Source organism: Lemur catta, chromosome 17 (assembly GCF_020740605.2).
Source record: "Lemur catta isolate mLemCat1 chromosome 17, mLemCat1.pri, whole genome shotgun sequence".
NCBI lineage: Eukaryota > Metazoa > Chordata > Mammalia > Primates > Lemuridae > Lemur > Lemur catta.
The window spans coordinates 20727828-20750149 of NC_059144.1; the positions used below are offsets into that span (position 1 = coordinate 20727828).

A 22322-nucleotide genomic window follows, 5' to 3' on the forward strand; every position below is an offset into this window, starting at 1 on the left:
ATTCCTCATTCTTAATGGACTACAGAGGCCCTGAGAGTCAAGCTTAAAGCCCATTATCATCTATCCAATGAATCAGGGCCAAAATGATCTCATCCACATATTCAACCTAAAAAAAGAAGCTGAAGGGATACAAATCTAAGCTATTTATCTGCTTCCACACATTCTTTACTCTGGTACAGGCCTTCATAAATAACCTCTCTGCAAGACACAGATGGTCCCTGACTTGCACAGCTCAACGTACGAGTTTTCGACTTTATGATGGTGTGAAAGCGATACGCGTTCAGTGGAAACCGCACTTCTCGCATGACGCGGGCGGCAGCAAGCCACAGCTCCCAGTCAGCCACGCAGTTTTGACTGACAGCATTTTCAATTTACAATGGGTTTATCGGGATGTAATTCTATCATAAGTGGAGGAGAAATCTGTGTATGTAACTCTCTTTCTCTTCCAAATCAACTTAAACAAAGGCAACTCTGTCTTGGTGCCTGGTGAAGCCGAGGGCACCGGCACCCAACTTTTGGCGTGCGCCCTCTGCCTTACGTCTGTCAGGTGCACGTGCTGCGACCTTTCCATGGCCGAGCCCAACACCCTACTAGGCCCCGACGGGCGAGGGGCGTCTGCTTTGTAACCCGGACCTGTCAGGCTTGCTGTCCCCACGTCTAGTCCTCTCTGGTGGATTCCTTTTTGTTGTTTTTTTAAAGCTTTATTGAAATATAATTCACATATCATACAATTCACACATTTACAGTGTTCAATTTAATGGCTTTTGGTATGTTTGGAGTTGTGCAGTCATCACTGCAATCAATTTGAGAGCGTCTTTATCGCCCCTCAACCATTCCTCCCCCACCCCCATCTAGTGGGTTATTAACACTTCTCCCCAGCTCAGGGCCCTCCTGCCTCCCCTCCTGGGATTCTAGGGTGTCTCTATAGCCCACACTATTTTTAAACTGTCTCTATCACAAAGCCTTTCCTGATTATTTAAGGCTAACAACTGCTCCTCTCTAAAATCCCTGAGAGCAAGTAGACAAGCCACTCCACAGCACACCCTCTTCTAGCACATCATCTTCACACCGACGCCATGTCATTGTCACACTGACTTCAGTCACCATCACCTCCCTCTCTCTGTCTACAGCCTTTATTCCGTGAGAGTGGACTGTGGGTCTGCGAAGGTGGGACCTTCATTTGTCTGTCTCCATATTCCCAGCTCAGCAAACATCCATGCAGTGAGTGAGAGAAAAAAGACATCTCTGGTTTGGGCCACGGACTCTCAGGAGTGAGAACCGGGTATGGGGACTTGTTCTGCGTGACCAGCAGACAGGCCTACAAAGGCAGGTGTTTAACACATGCTCCTGACGGCAGCGATCCATTTCTTAATTCTGTCGGTAGTTTTATGCCCACGATCCCTTCTGACAACTCAGGCTCCTGTCACTGACAGAGGCCCTGGGGACCCTGCTTTCCTCTCTCCCCAACTTGAAGGACTCACCAATGTGGGCATCAATCTCCAACAAGAATCCTTCAGAGACTATTTAGACGCAGATAATACACTTCTTTATTTGCCCAAGGGGCCAGCCTGTAGAAACAGAAGGCCACTTTTCATCTCGCTCCTAAAGGCCTTTGACTATGAGGCCAAGATGGTTGCGGACTGCCAGGCCCTGTACTGCCTGGCAAATGAGCACCACTAATTCCTAGCTTCATTGAGTAGCAAATTCCCTGGTAATCTGCTAAGAGTGTTAATGTTCATAAGGTAGTCACGGAGCGCTGAACTGATGCCCACAGAGTTTAAAAATAGAAGGTTTTCTTTAGTTTCTCATTTACTCATAATCATAACTTCCTGCTCCAGAACACCTTAAGTGTACAGCAGTTACTACCAAATTTAAAGAGAGCAGGGACGGGATTATTAATCCCATTTTACGAATTAGAAACCAAGGCACACAGAGGTTAAGTTGCTCAGAATTACCACTTGCTAAAATGCGGATTGCCCAGGGACAGGAATCCTGTCTGATTCATCGCTGATAGGGAAGTGAGTAACGTGGTGCACACTGTTCAGGCCTCTGGTCCTACTCAGTGACTAGTGGCAGGAATGCCGTCCTAAGCATTGAGTTAAGGCAGAAAAAGAAGGAAAATGGAGGTAAGGAGAAGCCCTGGTCTTAGTCACTGAAGAGCTGACTGTCTGGAGAGGTCACGGAGTCATAGGAAATGACCGGAAAGTAAAGGGATACAGTGAGCCCACAGTTAAAAATATAATAATTACAAGTGGGAGGTGACCAGGTTTGGTTGAATTGTAAGGGTGTCCTGGATGAAGTGACTTAGGGTAAGTTTCAAGGCTCATGATGGGCAAGGACAGCAGAATGAATGCCTCAAAGATAAGGTCTTTGAGTTGTCTGAGGCCTTATGGGAAACGCCCCCGTTGTCCTTATTTCTGCTCACTAGTACCCCCGCCCCCTACAGACAGGCCTGCCTCCCTTTTCTGGTCTCCTCACCTTGCTGCTAATGTTGGTACTGCCCACCCGTCAGCCTCCATCATAATATATCGAAAGTCTAAAATGTGATGTGCGCCTCACAAACATTCCCTGAGATGCCCAAGCAGATATGATTTCTCACTCCTTAAAACCCTCACAACCTGGATGTATACCTCTGTCATGCCCCTCCCATGGCCTGCCTTGTACTAGTTATTCAGACGTGTGCCTCTTCCCTGTGTAGGTTCCTTGAAAGGAAGAGTTGTGTTTTACTCACTCATCTTTGTACCCTAGAAAGGTACTTTTTGCTTAGCAGGCTCTCAGAAAGCATTTGCCAAACAGGATTGAAAAAAACGTGTGTGCTAAGACTTGTGTGGCTGGGGTAGAAGTGGAAATATCAGGAAGGCGAGCTGATGGGAGCCTTAGATGCTGGCCGGAGAAGCTAGATATGACGGGCTGTAGACTGTCAGTCAGCGCCGTGCAGGAAAATGCCATGAATAAGAATACGCAAACAGCCACATGATGGACACAGTGGCTTAAAGTGTAGAGTGCACAGCTGGGGGGGTCACGGCACCAGCCTATGTGAAAAGGGAAAGGAGAAAGGAAGGAAAAGAGACGAGACCTTTGGAAATTGCAAACATGGGAACCGGGAGTGGAACGCATTCACTCATTCACCTGATAAAGATGTCTTGAACACGTAACTGTGCCAGGGATTGCACGATGGGCTGGGACAGCAAAGATAAATAAAACAGCCCACATAATCAAGGACCTTATAATCTAATGAGAATAACAAATATGAGCAAATTGCTTTTTAAAAATGTAATAATGACTATTATAAGGGACCTCTCAAACTGTACTGAGTGCCATGGGAACCCAGAAGACAAACACGGACTAGGTCTATCTGGAGGAGTCAGGAGAGTTCAAAGGAAATGCAACATTTGAGCTGGATTCTGGAGTTAGACAGGTTGGAAAGCGCAGTCCAAGCAGAGGAAATAATAGTGTAGATAAAGGTATAGAAAAGTCAACTTGGCTAGCTTGGGAGACAGTAACAGTAGAATAACAGCATCACTAACAAAAACAGTAGAAAGGAGTAAGAGTATTTTTCTTTTTTGGCTCATTAGATCCCAGCTATCAGTAGATCATCTTATTTTCGGTTGGTTACCACATACGAGGCATTGTGTGGGGCAGTGTGAATAATCACCACCTATCCGCCAAGGAGGAGACGCCAGTGTCACGAGGGTTGCCATGTGCCAGGCACAGTGCTGAGTGCTTTCCATACATCAACTCCTTTACTTCTCATTAATACAGAGGGGCAGGGATTCTTACCCCATTTTAGATGAGGAAACTGGCTCAGGCAGAGCAACCCCCCCAAGGCTAGTGGACGGGGAACTGGGATTCAAACCCAAGTCAGTGCTCTTTTCACACTACCAAGTTTGTGTAGGCAAAGATTTCAGAGCTGTGTGAAGAACACAGGAAGATGCTGAATAAGAGTGATAGGAAGGATCGAGAATGGAGCCTCGAGAAATTGAGTTTCTCTCATTAGGTCAGAAGTGCCCCTGGTAATTTTTCCTTTTCTCCACAATCTGAACTTCTTTTAACCGAGCAAGTACACACTGTACTTTCCAGTTTCTCTGTATTGTCAGCTAGAAAGGACAGACCCAAGAGAGCAATGCCAAACTCTATTTTTTCCTCTTTCCTCAGAACTTCAAGACTCTGACAATGTTCAATCCGACATTCTACTTTTAGACATACGGCCACATGATTTGAAAGTGAAATTTTCAAATGTAGATCTGAGATATGACTATAGCTCATCGCCAAGAAAGGCATCACCAATGCTGCGTTGAACATGCATAGAGATGAAACAGAGATTGGCTTCTGAAGACGAAGTTTCTGCCCTGGCAGTTTTAGAAGCGCCATAGAAACCAGCCTGCAGTGAAGCCGACTGCTGTCAAGGAAGCACCTTATCTAGTCTGTTACAACTCTGTGGCGTGGAATATTTACTGCTGAATGGATTCAGGGAAGCCGAGCACAAATGTGTACTCAGAGTTTAAAGGGAAATAAAAGAAGCAGGATGATTATGTATCATTCTGACGGAAAATAACGAAGTGAGAAAATTTAAGTAGAGTTCTTTTGGGTACATCATCTCAAGTTTTGGTCTGTTTTAAAAAGTAAGATGGCATGTCACCTTTATTCTCCACTCGTTTTACTCTGGATGGACAGGGTCAACTTATTTTAAATGGATTACTAAATTTCTGACTCCTTCTATGGGTTTCCAAGACACTAAATAGTTGATATTGAGACTTGATATGTTCCTTGGATTTCTGTGCGTGATGACGCAGAACCTAGATATCTGAAAGAACTTCTAAGGGTGCCTGAAACTTTAAAATGGCTGTCAGTACAGCTCAACCCATGATCATCTGGCTAGGATTCAGTCTTTGGAGAAGTAATACAAAAGTTCTAAGAATTAAAGAAAAATTCACCACAAGCTGCTCTCTACCTTATTCTTCCCCTCATAAAAAGCTCTGGAAGAACTGAAGGAGTCTGATCTAGAATACTCTGATGGTTATGCACTAGGAACATGCAAGGGGATTTGCTTCTTTAGTGGTAGGAAGAAGCCAAATTATGCCCAACTGGCCAATGAGATGTTTTAAAAATGACTAGACAAAGAAGAGAAGGAAGCCAGCTCGCCCGTGCAGAGATCCAATCTGTAGCCTAAGCTCCTACGTATATGGTGATTGAACAAACAGATCACAGGTATCCCACTCTAGAGAAGGTACCCAACCTCCCCTTGCCTTCTTTCCTTCTCAAGAGACCCTCTGACAGTACAAGAAGCATTTAAGTTAGATATTGGAACTTCTCTGAACTATGATGTATAAATTCTAAAAACAAGTTCCTTTGCCAAGAGACAAGGTGGGACAGGGTACTAAGCAAATGGGATGAGATTCCAGCTCTAATACTAACTTACTAGTGTCCTTAGGCAAGTCATTTAACTTCTCTTGGCCTCAGCTTCTTTACTTGGAAATAAGAAGCCTACACTAGATCAGGAAGGCAAATAGGGCTCATCCTGAGTGCAAACTCTAACCCGCTGTAGTGGCTGCAGAGTACTGTATGACAGAGGGTTGTGAAGCTGCATTGAAGCTCAGTGGGAAAGAGCCCTGAAATCGATTAGCAATGCCTGCACTGACTGCTGGATTGGGAGTGGAAGTGTGCCACACCTTTGTTTCCCTGATTTGGCACTCCTGAAGGTTCGTTTTGGCTTTGACAGTCTATGGCAAATCTAGGACTGAAGCACTTTGAATAACCAGATGTAATGGATTTCTGCCTGCATATGGGTAGATGGCTGGATCTAAGATGCTGGATGATGCTACTCCCAGAAAGAAGAGCCACCGTGAGAAATGCCTCAGGCTGGAGACACGCACCACCACCTCAACAGGACATGATGGTCAACACTGCCAAGTAGCTCATCCTTTCATCGATAAATTAAACTTCTCTGTGACAAAGACGTGACCCCTGACTCTGCTATTGCATTAGGCAGGTCATGTTAAAACAATCTGGGCATGCAAATCAAGTGCTCTTCCAATGGGAGTATGATTAATACGGAGTAAAGAGAAATTTCCAAGAATCCAGTAACCTCCTTAAGTGCTGTAGGTATTTCTCACTTTACAAAACTTCAGAGTGAAAATACATATGTACATTGGATTGTATTTGAAATAGGACAAGAGAGTGAAGATTTAAAGGAAGTCGTCTACAAATTAACTCATTCAACTCTCACCTTTGAAGACAGTGAAGGTGCCTTCTTCGTGAAGCAATGACAACTCAGCATCCACACAGCATTTTTTGCTTTTCAAAGCGGGACACCTGCATTAACCTCACCTGCTATACATGCACTATATTGGGTATGTACAGCAAATACCATTTTCAGATTTCACAGATGGAAAAATTGAGACAGATATAAAATTACTATCATTGAGTTGCAGTTAGAGATCTGAATGGAACATAATTCCATAATCTAAGGCCTTTTCTATCAGTCTTTTCACTCTGGCAAGAGATGGGCAGCAAAGATGGAATAATAACAATAGCAAAATTTCCCAAGCCCTTACTGAGTGCCAGGTACCCTGCTAATAAGCACTTTCATGATTTTTCATTTTTCCTCACAAGAACCCTAAGAAGTAAGAACTACTACTATTTCCACTTTTCAAATGGGAAACTGAGGCTTAAAGAGATAAATGTGTCATAAGGTCGCAAAGCTCATGGTGGAGTAAGTGGTGGAAACAGAACACCACACGAGTTTGGCTCTAAACCTATGTTCACTTTCACAGTTCAAAGAAGGAAAAAGTCTTTGTTTTATGGACCTTTCCCAGTATTAGCAAACAGATGGGATATTTTTCTTTATGCCATATCTGGGGACTAATGCAAACCAGTAGCATTAAATGTAAGGTCACCTAGCTTCTTGGCCTATATTTTCCCTAAAAATTAAAGAAACTTAAAAAGGGGGGAAAAAAATCTATAAATAGACCAGCAAATTCCACATGCAATCTGGGAGAGTTAAAAAAATACTCTAGTAGGTTTTGTTTTGTTCATTCCATAAGAGAGGGCTAGAATAAAAACTTAGATGGTAATTCAGTGAATGGCGCATTAAGTAGAACAGATTGCAATTCACAGCAGCTTAAGCCTGTTCGGGGGCTGCTAAAATAAACAGATTCATCTCCAAAGATACACAAGGAGGTGGTATGTGTAGTCAAGGTGCCATTTCTGTAGGGTTGTGTGTGTGTGTTTTCCCCCCTCCCAGCCACGTCCTCACTTTAAATGTTAATCTGTCCTCAGGAGCACTACCAAATCACCACCTTCCACATGCCTCTGTCTCTTTCAGCAGGCAAGTCGTAAGCCCTCCAAATAAGCATGCGGATGCCATTTCTAATCTGCCCCCGACAGGCAGTGAGCTGCCCCTCGCTGATAGAAGGAGACAGTCATAAAAGAGGCTGCTATGAAGCCAATATGAATCTCTCTTGCCTTACTAAGAGGGGACGTGACTCAGAGCCTGTAAACCCGAGGCCCCAACAGACGACACAGTTACTGCCTGTAGTCATGGGCAGGAATGGCCCCACCATTTGGAAAACGCCAGTGTCTTTTTTTTTTTCCCAAAGCAAGGGGAGAAACTTAAACCACAAGAGAGAGAGGTAATTAGAGATGGCAGAGGCACAAACATCAGCAAAACAAAACCTTCCTCCAAAAGCTTCTAAATTAGGGCAGACTGTTAGAGAAGGATTCTAAAGACTGCATGTCTTTTTCAACTGTGGAAACTGAGGCTGGAGAATAAGTAAAAGGAATTTCTTTTTGAGAATGCATAGCTAACTGATGGCAGCTCTGATAAGAATCCAAGACTCTCAGGCCAGAGCTTTACCCACAAAGAAGACACTGACTACATGTTAAGCCCACTTTGGCATACAAGCATATGCCAGGTTTTTACAAAATACCTCATTAATCTTCAAAATGACCCTATAATAAAACTACCATGAAAATGACACACATGCAGGGCAAGGCATTTCCCAAGAAAACAGACTTCCTATGTGGCAGAGCTGGCATTTAACCTTGGGCTTGTATGACCCTATGCTCATGTTCCTTCTATGTGTTACTATGATGCCTCCATCACAGGTGTGTTTTCAATGTCCACATTTACTTAACAGTCCCCCCTCCCGCCAAAACCCAGACTGCTCATTTGAATTTTGACAACATCTATGCCAGCCTTGAGAACCAGAGCTTCCATGATAGCAGACACAATAACACAAGCCCAGAAAACGACAACCCTGTTGGAGAAACACAGAAAGTAAGTAAGATAAGTCCTTACTTGCGAAGACTTACAGTTAGAGGGAGAGACAGACAAGACTGCAGGCCAAAAATACTTGTAATAAATAACAGCTACCATTCACGGCATAATTCCTATGCCAGGAACTATTCTAAGTGATTTATATGTATTAACTTATTTAATCCTCCCTACAGCCCTACAAGATAGGAACTATTATTCTCATCCTTTTACTGATGAGGACACTGAAGCAGAGTTTAAGTAACTTGCTTATGATCACCCAGCTGGTAGGAGTTAGAGCCAAGATCTGCATCTACGCAGTCTGCTCCAGAGTCCCCGATCTTCACGCTAAGGTTGCAGTGCACGGCATGTGCACAGGGTGCAGAGAGGGGCTACAGGTGGTCTCAGGGAAGACCTTCTGCAGAAACAAATAGTGAAAGACTAAGCAGCATGCTTGGTACATGGAAGACACTCAAAACATATATATTGACTAATTTGTTTGCCAAAACCCTAAAGGACACAGAGGAAATTAGCCAGCTTCAGGAAGAGGATGTGGAAAAGATGGCACGGAGAGGTAATTGAGGCAAAGTAAAAAGGAACGGGCAAATGTCTAGAAGATTTGAGAAAGCACAAGTTCAGGGAAGCACAAGTGGTGAAGAACAGCTTTTGCACATCACAAGGGCGAGGGAGGCAGCCAGAGACGCAGGCAGGCGCCAAACTGGGGAAAGGCACTGTGAGGCTGGCAAAGGAGATCAGACCATATCCTGAGGGTAAGAACCAGTGTCTACTGTGTTTGGGTACAGAAGTGGCATGAACTAATTTTCACTGAAGAAAAATCTCCAGTTACCATGTAGAAAATGGACTGGAGGGCACGAACCTAGAGACAGAGAGACTAGTTAGTTAGGAGGTTATTGCACTAATGCAAGAAAAAAAGATGATGGCAGCTGAACTTAAGTATTGGTAGTGAGGAGAGAGAAAAGTAGAGAGGTTGCACAGATGTCAGAGATCAAGTTTACCAGACGGATATGTGGTGAGAGGTGGAGAGAGGAGCAAACAGGATGCCCGGGGTTTTGACCTGGTCAAACTGGTGAGTGGCGCTGGTGTGGGCAGGAAGGGGAAGAGATTACACATGGTTAAGACCATAAGCCTGGTTTTGGACTTGCTGAGTCAGAAGAGCCTGTGGGTGAGGTCCAGGTAGCAGCTGGCTATATGAGTCTGCAGAAATTTGGGAGGCCCTGGCACATAGCCCTCATCTTATCAAACCTTGCAAAAGCCTGTAAGGTCAGTAGGGGGAAAGCCTATTAGTCCAGTGAATGAGGACGGAAAGAATCAGAAAAGCAAAACAGTGTTCAAGGACATAATGCAAGGTAAGTGGCAGAGGTGTGGGACCAGAGCTCAGGTCCTTTGTACTTTTCTTCCAATAGTAGAAAGGATGATTGTGATTGGCCAGGGGGTGGGCGGGAGGCAGTAGAGGGTAAATGAGCAAATGGCTGAAACTGTAGGTGTTTAAGAGAGAGGGAGGCAGGAGAGAGGAAAAAGCACCACGACGCCCCGACGCCCCCTCCCCCAACATCGCTAGCTTCTGCGGGCTGTAACCTGTGTTCTGGCAGTTCATGGACTGAGGGAGCTTGGGAACCACTGGTTTAAAGAAGAGCTGAGAGGAACTCTCAGCAGGATTCTCTTTTTTTTAAGCTTGCCCCAGAATCTGCCAGTATAATTAGCAGAAGAATCAATGGCAGCCTCGCATTTCCACCGTCTATATCCTCACCCGTGTTTTAGGCTCACGTAGCCCACATGTTCACTCCTGCACTTCACCTCCTTCCGCATAAATCTGTAAATGAGTTTCGAATACTAAGGATACAGTCAAAGTCTGTTTAAGACATCAAGTCCTGTGGTTACTGTTTCATTACACGGAGTCCATCTTTTTCTTTCCAGGATAAAGCCTAGAATGATTTAACTGTGGCAAAATTAGCATGCAATTTGTAAGTCATTACAGTGCAAAGTATGTGGTAAGAACACTTTATTGAATAAGCCTGCTGAGTATAATTTTCCCATGAACTAAAAAAGGGACAACTTCTCTCCAAGGCTCTCCTCCCTCTTTTAGAAATCCCTGCCAGTACCTATATAATTATGTCTTACTTCAGACGGCCAAAAGCCAGGCATGCTCTGTACATTTAAGCAACAGAAACTGAAGTAACCAAGGAGAAGTCGGGGCATCTTCCCAACAACAGGTACCTTAGTATTTTCTGGGCTTCATGTTGTTTGGGGAGTCAAGTGAAATCTGCTGAGACAAGAACCCTAGATATTTACAGATCACAAGAACTGCTGTTCACTAGATGAGTCTTAAGAACTACATGCCCTTTAAAAGTTCAGGTCAAATCTTGTTAACCAGAACCCCCTAGGGCATGTCCAGATACATTGTGGCCCTGGAATCTCATGGATACTAAATATAACATAAAAGCACAACACCACTGCCCAAGACATGGAAGTCTTTGCTAGTTACAGATTATTGCAATAACGTGATTTGAACTGAATGTGTATAAAATTATCTACCAGTCCTGTAGATTCTTCCAAGCAAAAGTATTTTTCCTTATTGAATATTGCTGCAGTTATGCCGCAGAATCCACATAGTTGTACTTAAATATTTTTAACGACGGGGTTAATCATAGAGAAAAAAAGAATTAGGGTTAAAAATTAGCATTAAGGAATAATGTGGAAAGCCCAGGGTAACCCTCTATCATCCTTAATACCCACGGACAGATATTAATTTCACACTAATGAGCAGTGGTCTTTCACTTACTGAATGTCAGGCATGATGTAAGTCTTGGGAATATGATGAACAAGAGAGATTACAGTCCCAGAGATAGAGAGTAAACAAATAAATGAAATAATTACAGGCTATGAAGCAGTGGAGGGGGTTGGTTTCCTTTACACATGGTGATCATCGAAATCTCTCTGAGGAGGTGACATTTAAGCTGAGACCTGACTGTGGAAGGAGCACCGGCATGAGAAGATGCAGGGCAGGAAGAGAGGCAGATGCAAAGGCTGTGAGGCAGGAAGGTATAAGTGGCCCGAGAGGGGGTTGGAGAAGTAGGGAAGAGCCAGATCATGCAAAATTTTGCAGTGCTAGGGAATTAGGACAATGTGTGCTTGTGTATGTGTGTCCTTCCAGACAAAGGAAAACTAAAGGTTCTCTGACTACCCTGTATGCCAGGCCCTGTGCAAGCAGTTTTCGCATATGGTATATCCATCATCACCATATCCCTACCTATGTAATTTCTCAGTGTACACAAATTGAGTAATACACCTTAAGGAAAACAAAATAACACTACGGAAAAAAAAAGGCTAGGCCACTTAGCTATTTGTTCACAGAGAACCAGGAAAAAGCTTGGCTCTAAAAGCCCACATTCTCCCCCTTATATCCTCCACTCCTGGAATGTAACTCTCCTCTTCCCCCAACCTTAACTTGGCTTCCCACTGCCCCTCCTTTGCTGTTTTGCTCCAGACTGTAAATGCCCTATACATCTCTCTCTTTTCTTTCTTTTAGAGACCAGGTCTCACTATGTTGCCCAGGCTGGCCTCAAACTCCTGGGTTCAAATGATCCTCCTACCTCAGCCTCCTGATCAGCTGGGACTATAGACATGCACCACCACACCTGGCTGTCTCTATCTTTTAAGGTCCAGCACGAATGCTGACTCATCCACAAAACTGTTTAGGGTGACTTTAGCTGTAGGCGACCTCTCTCTGCTCTACCACTCCTGGGCCCCATTCTTTTACTGGCACTTCTGCCTCTCACCCCCACCAGTGCCTGGCCCAGTGCCTTGCACAGAGCAGACGCCTGATCAACATTTGCCAAATGGCTGGATTCTTGCCAGTGGATCCTGGTCATTGCAAACGATGGACACTTGTACTGTGCCCAGGGAAGTCGAAGTTTACAGGGAAGGTGGTGGCTCTGAGACATTAAAAACGTCGATACTTGAGCCTGCTATCTCAGGTTTTTTGTTGCAGACTTGGCAAAGTATGTGAGAGATTTATTCATTACTGATCTGATAGTCAATGTCACCAAAATGCCTGAGAAATATGCATTCAATTCAAGCCAACAAATATTTGCTGAGTTCTCAATTGGTGTAAGACATTCAAATTTAATAGGGGTGAGGAGACAAACTGTGACTTAAGAGAGAAGACTGCATGAGGGAGAGGTGAAAAGGAGGTCGTGTTGTCTAAGTCACTTTACACCCGTGAGGCGACTCCACCTGCTAGGGTGGCGTCTGAGTGCTGGCAGCAAACACTGCTCACAAAGGCGTCCCTCACCCCTACCCGCCCGGGCTCTCTGAGTAACACTGAAGCTGCTGAGCACTAATGGCCTTGGAATGTTTGCTAGTGCCCAGCAAAATGGCCTTGGCATCAAGGAGACAGATGTTTGTCAGGGAACGGTAGGGCCCTGGTGCCCATGGCACACAGCAGCTCTGTGAATGCCGGGAGAGTGGCTGCAGTGATTACTCTGTGTCAGTGCTAATCAATTTCACACCCTCTTCGATGCTGATAATAGACAATCTTGGGGGAGGCAGGCCAAGTTTCTCAACAGCTACACGCATGCTGCTCCCTGATGCCCAACCACTTACCTGATCTCCCTCAAAAAAAGCCTAAGCTTCACCACAAAGCATCTGATGGTGCCAACACTCTGTTCTGCCAGGTAGAGTCCTTCTGGGACAGCTGGCAAGGAAGATGCTCTCAGGGAAAGGACTGCCTGGCTTACTTAAAAATTACACAATAATTCCAAAGCTAGGAAAATCTAGCAGCAGCAGTTTCTACTTATTGAGAAAGGTACTTTATATACTTTATGTTAGTCTTCATAATAACTCCGAAAGGGAGGTGTTATTATTCTCATTTTACAGATGAGAAAACAAAGCTTAGAGAGGTCAACTCAATTGTCCAAGATTTCAGAGCGAGGAAGTGGCAGAGCTGGAATTCAAATCCAGGGCTACCTGACTCCCCACCTTGTGCACACCTTACTTTTTCTACTAGGCTGCTGCTCCTCTATCTAGAAAGCAACTCAGTCACCAACCAACTCATCATTGTGCTTTTAATCCATTCCACTGTCCAAAAAATGGCAGAGTTACCAAAGGATGTTTAACCGAACGTTAGGGAAAACATTAAGCTTGAGGGGTTAAATCGCCTTGGCTAATATCACCTTATAGCTAAGAAACTGAGGCTACATGAGGTACAATGACAAGCCATAGCTGGTGATGCCTGAACTAAAACCCCAGGTGCCCTGACTCTCAGGTGCTCCTTCCACTCCCTCCCCCAACCCCCCAAGAGTCTCCTCCATCAGATAGCATTGGGGATTACATCAGGGCTGGAGTTCTAATTGTCTCATGTCTTTCCTTATGAAAGTCTGTCTAGGGGAATTTCAATTTGTTTCTAATTATCACTCAGATAAAGAGAAAGAATATATTACTCCAGCACTTTAACAATTGCTAAGTGTCCATCAAGTACAAATTACTGTATGGGGAAGAAAAGATAGAAAGTTTAATCAAAGAACAAAACAAAGGGGTTGGGGTATGTGGTATCAAAGAATTGTGTGTGGAACATGCTAGTATCTAAACTCCAGCCTCAGAATTTAGAGTGTCTGCCTTTTATCTTGCAGTAGTATCACTGTATAAAAGAAGAAAGTCCCGGTTAATCAATTCAATCAATCAACAAACTTCTGGGGACTTACTAGGTTTAGGGATCATGGGGAAATCACAAGAATGAAAAACACAGTTACCCATCTGCTGGTGTTTATAAATGAAGGGATATTTGGTGAAAGGGGAGAGGTGGACAAAAAGTGGCAAACAGAAACAGGACACAGACAATAGAGTCACTGTCTTCCCCCAAGCTTTTGTCTTTCACCCTGGCCCAAGGCTAGCCTAAGGGAAAGTACTAAGGCTAGTGTAATTCCCAATGCACACAACTCTGCCGCAACTGGACAGTCCCAACATGGTGGGTGGGGGTTGGGGGACGGTGCTGAAACTGGCTCTCTTAGTGAGGTTCAAACACCTCAAGTGTATCTTTAAGGCAGGAAGACTGAAGAGAGAATGGAGTGATACAGCAAATCAAGATCACAAGGAAAATGAGGTCTCCTACGGACTTTTAAAAAAGCAAGAGAGGGATCATTTTGTAATGTGACCAAAGACTGAGGAGTGTATTGTAGGGGACAGAATACAAACCAGACATTAAACAGCAGACGTGAAAACTTACCCTGATTAAGGAGTACAGATGAGAAAGCTACAGATGCCAGAGACCAAAATGGAAGAAGGTGAAAAATACAGAAGGTAGGATGACCCCATAGTAAGCACAGCCCCTTGAGAAAAAAAAAAAAAAATCTAGCAGGTTTCACTCCCTCAACTACTACCAGCATAAGAAAACGAGGGCCAGCCACTGTGAACCTGTAGTCACCTTGGCTGCAATGCATCTGAGCTTCCCTTCCCTAACTCTCCAGTTGTCCACCCGTAAATGGGGGAACTGGATTCAATGGCCACTCAGCAGTGATCACCCTTCCTTAAAATGCCTCCCACAGGACTAGAGAAGCCACAAGCATTACCAAGACAAGCTCTGCCAACACAGTACCAAGCCAACAGCACTGTACTTTGGCCAGATTTTCTAAGAGAAGTCCTTGTCAAGGGTACTTGTGCTATCCACCCAGACTCCCAGGTCAGACCTGGATCAATGCTACATATCCTTCCTCCTAAGAGGCTGTCACTCCTGTCAGAAGAGCAGTTATAACCACTTGGCAGACGGTCATCCACTCTGCTCTTACAACGTGTTAGACAGCACCTTTGCCCTTACCTATCCTGTGGGGAGATATGACGTACACAAGGGACCCAAACGGAGTGCAAGTCAATAGCTGGCAAAAGAGAGGCAGGATACGTACGTGTTTTTCCCCTTCAATCTTCTTGTCCGCCACCTGCATTGCACTCAGATATTTAAAATGCAACTCCATTAGTCTGTCAACCTGAAAGAGAGAGATTTCACAGGCCTGAGTGAGAAGGAAAGAGAATACCAAGGCAGGAGAACAGTGGAGCACCTATTCATCTCACTGTCGCTCCTTACAAAGAGAGATCCACTCTACCACTTCTTACATCCGATATGAGCTTTGCTTAGGGACACATCAGGAATGGATCAAAGAGCTGGGGTGGAACAAAGCAAACACTTAGGATGGATGCACAGTGTGAACCAACCAGCCATTCCCAAAAGGAGATTATGCATTCTCAGCCCTTCTCTGACTCCCAGGAATCCAAGTTGTTAAAAATAAATAAATAAATGAAAATTCAAGTCCCTTCCTGTAAAGAGAAGGAGCTTGAAGTTACATACTTGATATTCACTTAGAACTTTATAGAAATTTCTTTTTTCAAACTGAAACCTTTCATGTTCGGATTCTGCCCCAGAGCTGATCTTTTTTTAAAAATGCCTGAGTAAAATCTTTTTAGTTGCTTTCGAGTCAGAGGAGCGTGCAAGAAAAACTCCTTCAGCAACTTGAAAAAAGGCCCTGACTTTTGCTTGGCAATAACTTAAAAATCAGTTTTAAGTTTAGCAATGTCATGCTTCAAACACAGCCTGAGGAATACTCAAGTAGGTTTGAAAAAGTTTCATTTTTCCCAAGACTTCCAAAAGACTGCAGGAATACTGTGAAGCTAGCCAAAATTCCTGGCTTATCTTTTTATCGGGCTGGCACCACCATGGCTCTTGGCAACTCTGGTATTTATTTATTCAGGAGCTGATATTTGTAAATAGATGTTGCTTCAACATGGCAACAGATGGTCTGGGAAGACTGTGCCCAAACCCTCTTTAGCCAACAACGATGACCCTAAAACCTTTCATATTTTAGTTTACACAGTATTTTCATGTCCATTCTTTCCTTAAACCTTAAAAAAATCTGATAAGGTAGGCAGGGAAGATGGACAGCAATCCACATTTTAAAGATGAGGAAACTGAAACACAGATGTTAAGTGATGTAACCAGGGTGACATGACTCCTAAGATGTTCTGGGTCCTAACCCGATGGCCTCCTCTTCATCATGCTACACTGCTAGTGAGGGTAGAGAAAATGGTCAGAGGTAGGCTCAGAGACACAGTCTTAAACCTCTCTCCAAAGTAAGGCAAAGCTTCAGCCTTACCTTAGACACAAGCAAGAAAGAAGTTACTACAGGTTAAAAAGGGAGGTTTGACCCTTAATTTTTCTCATCTGGAATTGCCTACTTATATCTAGTGTGATAAAATATGTAGGCTTTCTGGACTCAGCTGCCTGGGTTCAAATCCTAGCTCTACTACTTACTAGCAGTGTGTTCTCGGGCAAGTCACATAATGTCTCTAAGCATCAACTGCCTTATCTGTAAATGTGAATAATAGCCACAAAAGGACAAACCACACAGTTTTGTGAGAATATATGCAATAATGAAAGGTACCTGCTCTATTACCCAATCCAAAGTAGTCATTAATAAATGGTAGCTCTTTGTTACTATTAAGAATCTTAGGGTTTGGCACAATAGCTAATGATAGAAAAGATCCATCTAATGTCATTGACATGATCATTCCAACTTCCCCAGCCCTTCTAAGTCAGGCTCTATCATTTCCTTATCATCATCTTCATGTTTTCATCCCCACTCATCTAATTTACCTCCTATCGACTTTCAAGATGGGTATTAATGTCTCCATTTTAAAGCAGAGAAAGTGAGGCTCAGAGTGGCCTCAAAAGTAGCAAAAACAGATTCAAATCTAGATGTCTGAATCCAAAGCCAATGCTCTTAATCACTTTGCTACGCCATGTACCATCCGTGAACCAAAAATCTTATTATAATCCACTTTCATTGGGTTTAAAAATCTCCTTAAAGTGCTAGCTGATATCACTTTGAGGTGCTACTACTCCCAGGGGAATGCATTTGAAGATGAGAAGCAGAATAACCAGAAAAATCTTTGAGATCCACAGCAACAGGGCCCAGCTGCTGGAAAAGAGACTTTAGGGCAGGAACATTCAACCCAGTGTCCCTCAGATCACATCAGGTAAAGAGCTTTTCTATCCCTGCCAGTCCCAGTCCCATCCTTACAGTCCAACAATCACCCACCTTCTCACTGTCGTTCTCAGTGAATTTATTCAGAAGCCGGGTTCGCTGCTGCCCTCTCAGGTTCCGCAGGAGGGAAGCCAGGATCGAACAGACATGCTCTGGGTTGGGAAGGAGAAAAGAGAACATGCTGAGATCAGAGCAGTAATTATTACCTCTCTTCAAACCTCGTCTGGTTCTTTTGAGGGGGAAATACGCAGGCCTCTCTGACTGCTGCTATTGATTAATACAAGCACCTAAATTGTGTCACTGGAAAACTGAACTGATCTTCACACACTGTATGAAAACATATTCGAAAGGGATGATATCCTCAAGGACAACTTGAGCAGGTGAACCAAAGCTAAGTTAGAATTTCCATTCTGCCTGGAAATTAATTGATTTTTATTGTCCACAACAGAACCTGAAACAATCCCCCATTTACAGAAATAACCTGTGAACAGAATGTGAATGCCAGCCATGACATGGGTAAGTAACGAATAAGACATGTTCTACAGAATTCTCAAATTACCTTATAACTTTGTCAAGTAAACGCTCTGGAATTAAATAAGAAATATGACAGAGGCCCAGCGTGATCACTTACATTCTCGTGGAGACAAAACCTCCATTTTAAGTTTAAAGGTGGCTGGACCATGAACACTTCAAAAGAGTGAACAATGCTTTCTGAGTTCACATAACCCAGCGGCTTCTATTATGAACTACTATTCTCCGATTCTTGGAAGAAGAGGGTAATTGAAGGGTATATTATAGGCTTCAGTTTTAAAGAAATTCTTTTCTTTAAAAAGAATTTTTAAAAATCAAGAATGACCTTGAAAAGGAGGTGACAGAAGTCTACTCATGGAGAAATGGCAAAGCAAAGTTTATGTTGAAATAAAATGCTCATAGAGTGAACAACATTCTGTTTGAAAACTGAAGAGTATTTTCATAGGCTAAAGTTACCCTGAGTTCTCAAAAAGTCACTCGACTATTGAGGCCACGTGTTAGCATTCTTACTTCTCTGACTGTAGCACAAATGGAATTTTGTACTAATGTTTTTTCTTCACTTCTATTATGAGCATCCCTCACCTCCTCATTTCCCCAATCTCTTAACACCGGAGTTGTTCAGTCCTTAGGCTTCTATTTTCTATCTATATTCACTTCCCTGGTGTTCTCATCTTATCCCATGGCTTTGAAAACCATTTATACGCTGACAACTCAAGAACGTCAATCTACAGGTCAGTCCTGTCCTCTGAACGCTGACTCAGACATTCACCTGTCCACCTGCCCTCTCTACTTGGTTGTCTAACAAATTCTTTAAATTTAACATGTCCAGAATCAAGCTCCTGATCTTCCTCCTGGAACCTGTCTCCCACAGTCTTTTCTATCTTGTTAATTGCAACCAGGCTCTCCAGATTCTCAACCCCAAAACAGTGAAGATGACTTTGATTCTTTTTTTTTTCCTTTGAGACAGAGTTTCACTCTGTTGCTCCAGCTGGAATGCCGTGGCATAGTCTAGCTCACTGCAACCTCAAACTCCTAGGCTCAAGCAATCCTTCTGTCTCAGCCTCCTGAGTAGCTGGGACTATAAGCACATGCCACCATGCCCAGCTAATTTTTCTATTTTTTGTAGAGATTGGGTCTCGCTCTTGCTCAAGCTGGTCTCAAACTCCTGGCCTCAACTGATCATCACCCCCTTGGCCTCCCAGAGTGCTAGGATTATAGGTGTGAGCCACCGCGCCCATCCTGATTCTCTTCTTTCTCATACCCCACAGGAAACCTCATCAGCTCTACTTTCAGATTATCTCCAGTATCGCATTGCTTCTTACTACTACCACCTCTGCTAGCACCCTGGTCCACACCACCATCAGTTCTTGCTCAGAATATTCAACAGCCTACTGGTGAGTCCCTCTGCTTCCACCCTTGCCACCTTTGGCCTAATCTCCACAGAGCAGCCAGAATGATTCCTCATGCTAAAACCTAAAGTCAGAGCTGTTTAAAACTTTCCCACAACTTCCTGACTCAGACTAAATGCTGCTTCTAATGTCAGGCTGTTCCTGCCTCGGGGCCTCTGTACTTGCTATTTCCTCTGCCTGAAATGCTCCTCCAGACTGTCTGCATGGCTTACTCTTCAAATCTAGTTTTACTCCACTGTCCTTCTCTCAGCGAGGCCTTCCTTTGACTATCCTATTGAAAAAGGTAATACTCTACATGGCTATTTTCAAGTCTTATCTGCTTTATTTTTTATCACATATTACCTTCTAAAATACTATATTGTTTATTTTGTTCACCATCTCCCTTCAATTAGAATATCAGTTCCATGAAGGCAAGGTTTTTTGTCTGCTTTGCTCATTGCTATATCCCCAGTTTCAAAACAATGTCTGGCACGTAGCAGGTATTTTGGAAATACCTGCTGAATAAATGGGAAGAACCTAAGTTTTCATGGTGGGTGTGGGTTGGGGAACAGACCACCTTTGAATTCTGCATATCTTTCAAATACCTTCAAATAGCGTGCACACTTCTGTAATAGCGTCTATCCCAAATGCAGAGCAATATTATCTTTGCATTGCTAACATGCTTTCAAGCTGTCCATTACAAAATAGTCCTTAGAGTTTTAGAGGCTTCTCCCTAGGGAGCCAGCAGTTTCAATGAAGTATTTCTAATTGGTAGATTCCATTTTTTGAGTATACAAAAATATAAAGTTTTCCTTAAACTATGCTGTGGACAGAGGTATTATATAGCTTCTCTAGACCTTGGGTTCACCCAGTATCTTTCTTTCAACTCGTGTGCAGCGGGGATTAGGTGGTGTAATCTCCATCTACCGTAATCACCTACAGGGTAGGGTGCAGTGAAGTAGAAAGTGGAGAGTGGAAAGAACAGGCCCCGCCCCACAGGAAGGCTAAACACATCATGAACCCAGGGTGAGGACAGCGAACCAAGACAGCTCAGCTAAGGGTGAGAAAGTAAGATAAGAAAGGGACATCTTTGGAGGAACACACCAGGGGAAAGTCCTCTGACGTTTGTACATGTCAAGAACAGAAAATTAGAGACAGGAAGAGTCAGGGACATAATCAGTTCTGCAATCTTTGGCCAAGCAAGTTGGGTACGGCTCTGAGCTCTTCAGCTGGTGAACAGACACGAGATAGGCCATAATAAATGCAGGGAATTCTAACATGATCAGTTCTGAAACTTTGAAATTACTTAGCATGACAGCTGGTTAACAACCTCCAGGTATATATATGACAATCTGGCAACTACAGAGGAAGGAAAAAAAACAATCAGAGCCAGAGTTCTCAGATTATCTGAGTAAAATCTCTCATTGTATAGATGAAAAAAACCAAGGCCCAAAGAGAAGTGACTTGTCCACACAACTAACTGGTAGAAGAGGTAGGTAGAACTCAAACTTCGGATTACTCATTCACTGACCAGTTTACCTCTGTGCCTGTGAAGTGCAGGGTGTTCAGGGCCCCAAACAAATAACACAGTATTCCTAACCTAAAGGGGCTCCTTATCTAGTGGAGAAAACAAAACAATAACTATAGTGCTGTGTGGCAAGTTCCAATACTGAGGTAGACAAAGGGGACTTGAGGAGCACAGAGGAGGGACAACTGACCAGAAGGATTCCCACTGGAGGTAACAAACAACTGAAAATCTTAAAAAACAGAAAGAGCCACAGCCAACAACTAGGTAGAGAAGAGGAGAGAACATTCCAGGCTGAAAGAGCAATATTTGCAAAGGCCAGTTTGGATGGAGTGCCATGTACATGTAGGAGAGGGGTCAGATGGGCAAAGGCTGGATCATGGAGAAAACTGACACGGCTCTACCAGTGAATTTTAAGCTGGGGAGAAACAAGGTCAGACATGAGTTTAGACCAATCTCCTTAGCAGCTACATTCCTTTTAGAGACCAAGATCAGGAAAATGTTTCTCTTTCCTAATGAATTTTTTTGTACTTCCTTGTCAAGGTTTTCTCTTTGCCTTGACTATTAGGAAGCTCAAAGATGAATTTATACTCAATCATGGGAAGGAATTTCTTTTATTATTACTGATTCCCTTCACTCCCCCACCAATGAATTTTAAAATAAAGGCAATGAATGCACGTGGTAAAAATCAAACTACACAAAAAGGTATAAAATGTACTCAATAAATATGTATTGAGCATCAATACTAATATATTTTTCTTTTCCCATACTGTTCCTACTATCCCATTCCTCTGTCCCAAGAAAACTACAAAGTACCTTGTGTACATTTTCAGGGGAAAAATGTGTATTTCTCACATATATGTATTTCCTAATATATCTTTCCCTATCAGCATCCACACTGCTTTTTTTTTTTTAACTAGCTATCTATAATTCCACTGAACTTATTTATCATAATTTAACTAGTGCTTCATTCATGGGTGTTTTAGGTAGTTGCCAGTTGTCTGTTTTGTTTTTGCTATTAGAGAAAAATGCAATGAACATCCAGGTTCATGTATTCTGGCATACTTTTGCACATTCCTAACAGTGGAATCCCAACTTACGGTGAGTTGTATAATTATTTCATTACATATTACAATGTAATAATAATAGAAATAAAGTACACAATAAATGTAATGGACTTGAATCATCCGGAAACCATGCCCCTGCTCACCGGTCTGTGGAAAAACTGTCTTCTATAAAAACGGTCCCTGGTGCCAAAAAGGTTAGGGACCACTGAATTAGAGGACCAAAGGAAATTTACATATAAAATGTTGAAAGGCACTGATAAATTGTCTTCTCAAATGGTTGTAGCAATTACACTTCTACCCTCAGTATGAGTATCTGTTTTCCTATATCGTCACTCAGATTGCAAGAAATTACGACAACTCAGGTGAAAAATGAGATCTTCTTTTGATTAGCATGTTTTTGTTCTTGTTATGAACAGGGTTAGGCATCTCTTCCTATGTGTATTAATCAAGTTCTCCAGAAAAACAGAACCAATAGAATATATATAAATATTTAATATATAGAAAGAGATT

At 43.1% G+C, this 22322-nt stretch overlaps 1 protein-coding gene across 1 annotated transcript in view; it reads right to left on the bottom strand.

Moving 5' to 3' along the window:
* The window catches only part of CTNNBL1 (catenin beta like 1), a 163593-nt gene that overhangs the window by 12530 nt on the left and 128741 nt on the right, over positions 1–22322 (bottom strand). Inside the window, exons 12-13 of the mRNA XM_045528609.1 lie at positions 17356–17453; positions 15169–15249 (exon numbers count right to left, since the gene is read on the bottom strand). Coding sequence (XP_045384565.1) covers positions 15169–15249; positions 17356–17453 — 179 coding nt within the window. The remainder of the gene's footprint in view (positions 1–15168; positions 15250–17355; positions 17454–22322) is intronic.